The sequence below is a fragment of the Musca vetustissima genome, unplaced genomic scaffold, assembly GCF_032173495.1.
Source record: "Musca vetustissima isolate MV318-11 ecotype Yass unplaced genomic scaffold, APGP_CSIRO_Mvet_v1 utg23152, whole genome shotgun sequence".
Classification (NCBI taxonomy): Eukaryota; Metazoa; Arthropoda; class Insecta; order Diptera; family Muscidae; genus Musca; species Musca vetustissima.
In genome coordinates this window covers 58,676-69,459 of record NW_026877239.1, presented here as the reverse complement: position 1 = coordinate 69,459, position 10,784 = coordinate 58,676, and the positions used below count along the sequence as shown (strand labels likewise).

The 10,784-nt window shown below is 35.9% G+C and overlaps 1 protein-coding gene across 1 annotated transcript; it reads left to right on the top strand.

Moving 5' to 3' along the window:
• Positions 1-5,490: 5,490 nt before the first annotated feature.
• Positions 5,491-9,716, top strand: LOC133321829 (ras-GEF domain-containing family member 1B-B; the record flags this gene model as incomplete). Its single annotated transcript, XM_061530900.1, has 5 exons — positions 5,491-6,788; positions 6,906-7,373; positions 7,446-7,589; positions 9,147-9,349; positions 9,422-9,716. Coding segments are annotated over exons 1-5 (2,403 nt in total), but the record flags the coding sequence as incomplete, so codon positions are not given.
• Between the last annotated feature and the right edge of the window lie 1,068 nt (positions 9,717-10,784).

The following is a 10,784-nucleotide window of genomic DNA, read 5'->3' as shown; positions in this document are numbered from 1 at the left end:
ACAAGCGGATTTTGTCAATGAAATAACCAATGGGAGGTTTCACAGATCTCTCAATCGGAAGATTGGACGACTGTGAGCCCCCTCGAGCACGCTCATCGACTATCTCATTCCCTTCAATGTCACTATGTCCTGAAACCCAACATAAGCTAACTATCTGTCGTATATCATTCAGTGCGGACTTTGCATCCATTCTTCATCCATTCTCACAACATGGCCTAGCCAACGTAGTCGCTGCAGCACAATACGTCTAACAATGTCGATGTCCAGGAATAGCTGGTACATTCGACGCTGATATTCACCATCGACGCACATCGGCCCATAGATCTTTCGGAGAATTTTTCTCTCAAACACTCCAAGAGCTGCCTCATCTGCTTGCGCAAGTACCCATGCTTCAGATCCATATAACAGCACGGCGTGTAGTATCAGCGTCTTATAGAGTGTGAGTTTGGTCTGTCGGGAGGTGGCCTTGCTTTTAAGTTGTTTGCTCAGACCATAATAGCATCTGTTGGCCATCACAATCCTTCTCCGAATTTAAAAAACTGATGTCATTCGTTTTATTTATGGCGGTGCCAAGGTATATAAAATCTTTAACTACCTCGAAGCTGTAGTTCTCAAGTTCACAGTTCGAGTCCGAGTCTACTGGACGTCTTGCGCGTTGATACCATCAGCTTGGTCTTTTCGCCATTTACTGCCAGACCCACTTTGGCAGACTCCTTCTCAATTTGTTCAAAGGTGTCTATTACTGCACGCAATGTGCGATAGGCGAGTAACATGTGCTGTTTGGTGTACAGAGTGCCATTTCTGTTAACCTTTGCGTCTCGTACGACCGTTTCCAGTAGAATGTTAAGAAGATCACACGACAAACTGTCGTCTTTTCGGAATCCTCGTTCGGTATAGAAGGGCTCCGAGAGGTCCTTTCCGACTTTCACTGGTGACCTTGTGCCACTTAAAGTTATCCTGCATAGCCGTGTTAATTTTGCAGGAATGCCGAACGTAGACATGGATTTAAACACCTCTGAGCGGATAGGGCTGTCGAATGCGGCTTTATAGTCGACGTCTTTGTCAGGATTTGGCGCAGAGTGAAAATCTGGTCAATGGTGGATTTGTCAGGTCTGAAGCCACATTGGTATGGCCCAATAATGTCATTGATCATTGGCTTCAGTCGTTCACAGAGCACACTGGATAGCACTTTATATGCGATGGGAAGGAGACTTATTCCTCTATAGTTGGTACATATCGTCTTGTCTCCTTTTTTTGTACACGGGACACAGGATGCTGAGGTTCCAATCATTGGGCATGCATTCCTCTAGCCAAATTGTATTAATCAGTTGGTGCATGCTCCTGACCAGCATCTGACCATCAATCTTGAATAGTTCGGCGATTAATTGCTTTTATGACCTCATCTTGGCTAGGAGGTATACACTCTATACCGTCATCTATTATTGGTTCTGGGGTATCCACTTCACTGCTACTATTTGATACCAGAAGTTTTTCAAAATGTTCCTTCCAGATCCTTAGCTTGTTTGCGGGGGTCGTCAACATTAGAGGTGGGTTTAGTTTTCTTTTTCTTTGCTTTTTCATAGTTCGGTTCGGTTTTCCGAGTGTGGGCAACTAACCCGACGTGTTAACCCATTTTTTATAGTTCTTATGGGTGAACTCGCTGCCCATATTAGGTCACTATTTCAACGGGTGATGGGAATAGCTACGCCAGGTGACACCGCGGGGAGGTCAGTGTCCACAATTGAGATGAAAGAGGGACCAAGATACCTGACCTGACTTCGCCATGTTAAAGCCAATCCGAGGCTGTTACAGTAGTCCTGTTTTTTTTTTAATTAATTTTTCCCCACTTTTGCCCTCCACTGTACGCCAACACCGTTTGCGGCCAAAGTAATTACACTCTTCTTTGTTAGTCGATTTTCCATATATAGATGGATAGATGTGTAGACATGTATTTATATAGTCTTCCCATAAGTTAATATCAATGTAAACAAACAATTTGAAAGTAAACACAACAAAGTGGTGGGCAACGACGTTCACACACACACACACACAAACACACACTGGGCATACTAACCAATGTTGTTACAATGCATAGATGAAGTTGAAGGAAAACGTTGGGATCGGAGGAGCGTGGCAAAATCATTCAAATGAAATAGTTTACAAAAACAAAGTGGTGGTGGTGCTGTGGTGTGAGAGAGTGTGGAGGGCCCCATTTATTATTGACTTGTGGATATGGATGATGATGATGAAGATGAGGTCCAGGGTAAAGTGGTCGGTAGTAGGAATAAATGGAGGTGGAGGAGGAGATGGAGGAGGTTAGAGGTGTACTCTATAGGATGTGTAACAAATTGATGTTAGTGTTGATTGGCTTGGCAGTAGTAGTATTGAAAATGAACTTTCCCCCAACAACAACAGCAACAACAACAATTGTGTTTTAAGTTCATTTTGACTAATTAACAATTAATGGATGACACACGCCACCGCCATGCCATGCCACATTGACACACATTTTGGAGGAATATTTGCTCTCTCTCTGTACCTCTTTTATTCTCTCTGATTATCTCTCTCACATCCAATGGGAAATTTATTTAATTAGTTCGACGAAGTTAAGTGTTCGGTCGGATGGATGGTTGTCCGTTCGGCCAAGTTGATTTGTTGACGATACCTTTTCATTTATGGCCATTGACGATGGGTGCGTTCGAGATATAACTTCTTCTTCGTTTGGCTTGGCCGCCTTCTTCCTCCTCTAATGGGTTTTCTTGTCTCCCTCCCTCTCTCTCTTATCAAGATGTTATTTGTTGTTATTGTAAATAAACAAAGTGCATTTTATTTTTTATTATTAATGATGTTTAGTTTTAATTTGATAAATGGAAATAGATAAAATAAAGGGGCCAGAGGTCTGGTGAGGAGGGGAGCGGAGCGGAGGAGGAGGTTGGGGTTACTCCTCTAACCCATTTGTTAAATAACAAAAGAAAAACACCACTCAATTTAATATCTTTAATATAAAATAGGAAATTAATTGTTCAGATAATGTAGAGAACGTATTTATTTTATCTCGATAATGTATAGATAAATATATTATAATTTAGATAAATTATCTACTTCATATGGAGAATTCTTATACTTGATTTGGGCTTTAAGAATAATTGATTTCGGTCATAGTATAAAAATAATATCATTAACGTTATCTAGATAATTTATCTATATCATTTAGATGACATAGATAAATTATCTATGCCCGTATGTTTGCTTTTTTAGGTGCTCCATGCTAATTAAATCACATAGATACATTATCTACGTTATATAGTGTTAAAAATAACCCAAATTCACGTTATCTAAAAGGCATAGATAAATTATCTATGCTAATCAAATGATGCAAATACTTTATTTTCATTACCTGCGGAACATATAAACAGTATTCGTGTAATTTAGAGTACAAAAATAAATTATATATAGCAGTTAGATGGCATAGATAAAAATTATCTATGCTATTTAGATGATGTGAATTCATTATGCACATTATCTGGGGACCAGATATGCAATATTAATGTGTTTTAGATTACAAAGATAAATAATCTAGATCAGTTAGATAAAGTAGATAAATTATCTATGTTCTTGCAATGACTTTTTGCATTTTTGAGTACAAAGATAAATTATCTGTATAATTTAGATGATGTAGATAAATTATGTATGTTCTTACGATGTCTTTTTTGCACTTTCTATGCTAATTCAATTATGTAGATATATTATCTACGTTATCTAAAGCTTCTAAATGCTTTATCTGAATGTTATCTTGTAGTACCGTCATGTCGTAGTTATATTATAAAAGTTATCTACGATATTTACTTGATGTAAATACATTAACTACCCTATTCGGATGACGTAGATGAATTATCTAGTTTTTTTTAAGATACATCCAGATAAATTATATAGATTTCTATGCTATTTAGAGTACTTTAAAGTGGTCAGCTGGACAATAATTACCTCTTTTTTGTCCATAGATAATTATCTAGATAACTTTAATACTACTGCTATGCCACTATAACGTAATCTTTTTGTCCATAGATAATTATCTAAATTATCTAGATCACTTTAATACTACTGCTATGCCACTATTAAGTAATTTGACACTTTATCTATGTATATTAGAGTATAAAGACAATTTATCTACCTTATCAAGATAACTTAGATCATTTATCTAACTTATATGGAGTTCAACAAATTGTAAAGATACTCTTTTGAGTACATTTAAGAAATTAAATAAAAATTTTCCGATATTTTCGAAATAAGTTTGAGGTTATATTCAGTAATTTTCCATAGATAATTTATCTATGTTATCTAAAGCACTTTACTATGCCACTATTAAGTATTTCAAAACTTTATATATGTAAATTAGAGTATAGGAATAATTTATCTGAGTTATCTTAATTGCATAGATAATTTATCTACTTTATCAGAACCCCTAAAAAATCGCACCTATGCTTTTTTGAGTATATTAAACCGATTAGATGGACATTATTTTCCTATTTTCCCAAAAATTGAGAAAATTGCCAGGTTATATTAAATTTTTTTCATCGTAGATAATTTATCTAAGTTATATAAAACACTTTAATACTATTATTATGTCATTTTAAGAACTTTGATACATTATCTATGTATATTACAATATAGATAAAATTTATCTGCGTTGTCTAGATAGCATAGATCAATTATCTACATTATCTAGAGTCTGCATATAATTATATATGCTAATTTAAGCAATTTTATACTTTATCTATTATAATTTGAGTGCATAGATAATTTATTTGAGTTATCTAGATTACATAGATAATTTATCTAACATCTCTGGAACACAAAAAATCGTATCTATGCTCTCTTGGGCGCATAAAAGAGGTCCACTGGACTACAATGTTCCATTTTTTTTCGATAAATACACAATTTTGTTTATAGATAATTTATCTAAGTTATCTAAAACACTTTTAATACTATTTTTATGTCAATTTAAGTTCTTCGGCATCTTATATTTGTATTTTAGCGTACATCGATAATTTATCTTAGTTATCTCGGTTGCATAGGTAATTTATCAGCTATTTTGACTGTATCAAATTGATTTCTTGCATGTATTCAAGAACCTAGGCAACATTTTTTTCGAAAAATTTGAGGTTAAAAATTTTTTTTTTTGATGTTATGTTGAAATTTTTGAGGTTTTGTTAATTTTTTTTCTAATTGTTTTTTCTCTCTTAATTTTTCAGACAAAAATTGATTTGCTTCGTTTGATAATCGTCACTAAGTCAACGGCCATCCAAATGTTTTGTACAACAACAAATACCAGAATAACAAAAACAACAACACCAACAATAACAACAACAATTTTACAATACTCATATGTGGACCAACAACGATAATATAGTTTTTCATCATTATTTAATTTGAATCCACCACACCACAGCAGCAGCAGCAACAACACGATTTTTTATTGCATCGAGACACCGCCAATGTCAATGTCGAATAACGGCATAAATAGCGCTACGAATGGGCGCACCAACAGTGCCAACAATACAACAATTCATGCCACAAGCGGAACAACAAATGTCATTGCCAATAAACCAGCCACTAACCATCATCACCCTCAGCAGCAACAACAACAAATGGCAGGAAGCAGTAGCAACAGTAACAGTGGTGGTGGAGGGTGTGGAGGTTCCACCGCTCAAATTAAAACGTCAATTAATCTCAAAACGAATGACTTGCGAACAAAAATTGCAACAACAAATGTCACACTGCCGGATGGTGGTGGCAAAAGTCACCACATGTCCTTGAAGGCAAATAACAACGATCATCAGTATCAGCAGCAGCAACAATTTGTAAATACTAAAAAATCCGCAATGAACTCGTCGAATTCATCGTCAGCCAATCCGCCACCACCGCCATCGACCCATGTAAATAGATTACCCTCCCACACCCATCGGCGTGATAGTTCGAATGTTAGCGGCCATAATACCCATACGGGTATTGTTCCGCAAAGCCTAAAAGATGCCTCTAAATATAGATATATACGACCACAGACTGTGTATCGGGCTGAAGAAGAAGAACACGATGAAGTAGATCGTGTGGTGGTGAGTAGGGATGAGTCGTCGGGGCGAAATCGTGATCTATTGGTCTATTATGATGGTCAATTGGAGGGTGGAAGCCTGGAGGCTTTAATTGAGCATATGGTGCCCACCCACGATTACTATCCCGATCGGATTTATACATTTTCATTTTTGCTAAGTGCGAGGCTATTTATAAGACCCCATGAATTGCTGGCCAAAATATCACAAACATGGGAGAAACAACAACAACAGCAGCAGCCGCAACAACCCCAACAGTCTGGTACTGTTGTCCTACCCGGCTCTGCTCCAGATCAGATAGATGCTGATGCTGGTCATTTCAATCAAGTCACGGCAGCCGGCTCCACCAACTCGCCACTCACACAAAGAAAACCAGGCACCTCAGGAGGCGGAGGAGGTGGAGGAGGTGCCACCACAAATACCCAAAAATCGGCCCAAAATTGTATACGTCTGCTGGCGGAATGGATTGAAACATTTCCCTATGACTTCCGTGATGAACGTCTAATGCAACAGGTGCGGATTCTAACCCGCAAATGTGTCTACATTGATAACTCCTTGGGCAAGCAGGTCTCCAAGATATTACAGCTGTTGGTTCAACGTTTGACCACCCTGGAAAAATATGAAGAATTTCTGCAATCTCTACAGCAATATGATCTCAATACAACACTACAACCCCATTATAGTACATCCGCCTCGGCTTCATATTCATCGACCTCCTCCTCCGCATCGGCCTCATCCAACTCGAATACCCATAATTCCCTAACCAAAGCCTCTGTACAGGCCTTGAACAGCCATCTGCATCATCATCCGGACTCCTCGTATCATAAAAATAATTATGCTCAATATAATAATTCCACCCTGCCGCAGGCATCGGGACTACCATCAGCTGCAGCAGCAGCCCAACATTCATCATCATCCTCCACCTCCACATCATCGAATGCCACCGGCACCGGGTCCGATTCTCCCAATGCTCATGATGTTTTTGGTATTATGGACTTGTGTCCCAGTTGTGCTCAATTAGCTCATCAATTGACGGCCATCGAATTGGATCGTCTCTCACACATTGGACCCGAGGAGTTTGTTCAGGCCTTTGCCAAGGAATATCAAAATTCCATTTCGAACAAGGAAAGCACTAATAATGCAGGGTCAACAGGAGGTCACATAATGAATACCTCCCTAAATGACATGAAGAAGACCCGAAACTTGGAATCCTATGTGGAATGGTTTAATCGTTTAAGTTATCTAACCGCCTCGGAAATTGTAAAGGTATGGGTATTCAAAATTTTTATTTTTTTGGAAATTTGTTAAATAATTTTTTCTTCTTCTTTTTCTTTTTAGTATCCCAAAAAGAAACAACGTGTCCGCGTCATTGAGTACTGGATCGAAACGGCCCGTGAATGTTTTAATATTGGCAATTTTAATAGCCTGATGGCCATAATAGCTGGTCTAAATTTGGCACCCATATCAAGGCTAAAGAAAACTGTAAGTTCGGCGAGCAAAACCCCAACTTCTGATTTAGATTGAAAAGTGTTGAAAGTAAATATAAAAAATATAGTGAATATTGTTTAGGCCCACTGTAGGGAAATGGTTAGGATTACAACTGTTTACTATGAATTTTCGAAAAGAGCATCGAAAATGCTTCTATAACAATATTTTTCGGAAGTTGTAACACTTCTGAGATTCCCACAATAACCTCAATTTAATTGAATACAAAAGAAAAGTTAAATTTAAACAGCCAATACAAAGGTGAAATCCGTTTGGGTCCACTGTAGAAAAATGGTGAGAGTTAGAACTTGTTGGTATGCATTTTCCGAAAGAGCATCAAAAATGCATCTAGACCAATATTTAACAGAAGTTGTAACCCTTCTGAGATTCCGACAGTGGTCTGATTTAAATACAACCTAGAGTAGACTGATTTTAATTTGAAATTGAAATTCGTTTAGGCTCTCTGTGAGATAATGGTGAGGGTCAGAACTTGTTGGTATGCATTTTTGGATAGAGCATCAAAAATCCGTCTTGACCGATATTTGACAAATGTTGGAACCCTTCCGAGATTCCGACAATAGCCTCCATTAAATTTGATATAAGCGAATATTAAAATTTAATCTACCCTTATAAAGATGAAATTCGTTTGGGTCCACTGTAGAATAATAGTGAGGGTTACAACCTTTTCGGAAAGAGTATCGAAAAGGCTTCTAGATCAATATTTAACAGAAGTTATATCGCTTATGATATCCCGACAGTAGCCTCAATTAAATTGAATATAAACGAATATTTAATCTACCGATATACAGGGAAAATCAGTTTGGGTCCACTGTAGAATAATAGTGAGGGTTACAACCTTTTAGTGTATATTTTCGGAAAGAGTATCGAAAGTGCTACTAGATCAACATTTTTTAGGAGATGTAACCCTTCGGAGTTTCCGACAGAAGAATCATTTGAATTTAATTACTTAAATTTAATACGCCCTTATAAGATGTATTTTGTTTGGGTCCACTGTTGGAAATCCGTAAGGGTTTCAACGTTTTAGTATGCATTTATGGAAAGAGCATCGACAAATCGTCCAGACCTGTATTTTTTAGAAGTTCTAACCCGAGATTCCGGCGGAGGGCCCAAATAAATTTAATATAAAATAAAATTTAATCTGCCTATAGAAGAGACAATCATTTGGGTCCACTGTCAGAAAATGATGAGAAATTTTCGGTAAGAGCACCGAAAATACTACTAGACCAATATTTAACACAAGTTGTAACTCTTCTGATATCCCGACAATAGCCTCAATTAAATAAATATAAAAAAAATCAACATTGAATCTGCCCATATAAAGGTGAATTCCGTTTGGGTCCACTACAGGAAATTGGTTAGAGTTACAATAGTTTGACTTGCATTTTTGGAAAGCGTATCGAAAAAACTGCTAGACCAACAATTAACGGAAGTTCGAACCCTTCTGAAATTCTCACAGTGGATCGATTTACATTTAAGATTTAATTTCCCACACTAATTTATTTTTTCTTTTTCTATTTTTTTTTGCCCGAACAGTGGTCTAAAGTCCAATCGGCCAAATTCTCCGTATTAGAACATCAAATGGATCCAACATCGAATTTTAATAGCTATCGCTCAACGCTTAAAGCGGCCATGTGGCGTTCCGAGGGTGCCACCGAAGAACGTGAACGTATTATCATTCCATTTTTTAGTTTATTTGTTAAGGATTTATATTTTCTCAATGAGGGATGTTCGAATAGGTAAGTAACTTTATTTTTTTAATTTTTTTTTTTTTTGGAAAAAAATCCTAAATTTGTTTTATTTTCTTTCAGATTACCCAACAATCATATCAATTTTGAAAAATGCTCCCAGCTTGCCAAACAAGTTATGGAATTCAATGAATGGAAACAGGTGTCCTGCCCCTTTGAGCGACTGCCAAATGTAATTGACTATTTGCAAAATGTCCCAGTACTCAATGAGAATACGCTGTCGATGGCCTCATTCGAATGTGAACCACCGGAGAATACCGAGGAAAAAGATCGTTATAAAACGGTGAAGGCTGAAAATAAACAACAGCTACTGCAACAATTGCAAGAAGAACAAATGCGACAGCAGCAGCAGCAACAACATCAGCTGCAACAGCAACAACAAACACAACACTAAAAATAAGAAAATAAATTGTAGTATTGTATTGTGGTATTTTTAGTTTAGTTTCAAATTTATTTTTGTTTAGATATTTTAATTTTTTTCAAACTACTCTCAATAAGCTTGCCATGTTTTATTTTTTTAATTATAATAATATTTATATATACAAACACAGATTTTTTACAGTGTATATAACACTGTAACAAATAACGATATTTAAGGATATTATTTTTAGTTTTAATTTCTAAGAGAGGGATAGCAAGAGAGAAAAATAATGCCGCCAATAATCATCATCATCATCATGGCAATAACTTCAAAAGTTATTGTGCGAGATATTTTTTTAAAAAAATAACATATAAATTATATAGTCGTATTTGCTTATATTAGATTGTAAGAAGCATATTTTTTTCATGACAAAAAAACAAATTTGCCAATAACAAAAATGAGAAAGAGAAAAGTGAAACACAAAACTGCTTAAACAATTTTTTTAAATTCAAATTAAAACGCTTTTCTCTAGCTCGCTGGATATTGTATAACAAACAATTGAGAAGAATGCCAGTAATGTAAACAATTATTTATATATATTTTCTGTCGTATTACTTATGTACTTAATGCATTTATAACAATATATTGTTTATAACTTATTTATAATATCGAAAAAAAAAACAACAACAACAACTATATTTTTTAGATTACAAAAACACAAATTGCAACCATGACTCGATATATTTTTGAAATAATAATCTCAATCATTTTTATCTTTATTGGATAAATGAAAACAACAACAAAAATTAATTTAGAAAACGAAGTTTTTTAATACACAGACAAAACAGAGCATGAGAGTTGTATTTATATATATTTAAAAAATTTTATTGTAATATTTGTTTAAGTCCTTTGGGTGTTTGGGAAAAGGTTCTATTAGGCAAGCAGAAGGTCATTATAGAGGAGATAAAAGCATGGAGTTTTTTATTGATGACTTAAAAGAAGAGTTTAAGGTCTCATATATGGAGAATTTCGTTAATGGCACCTGTGAGCAAATGATGAGGATTA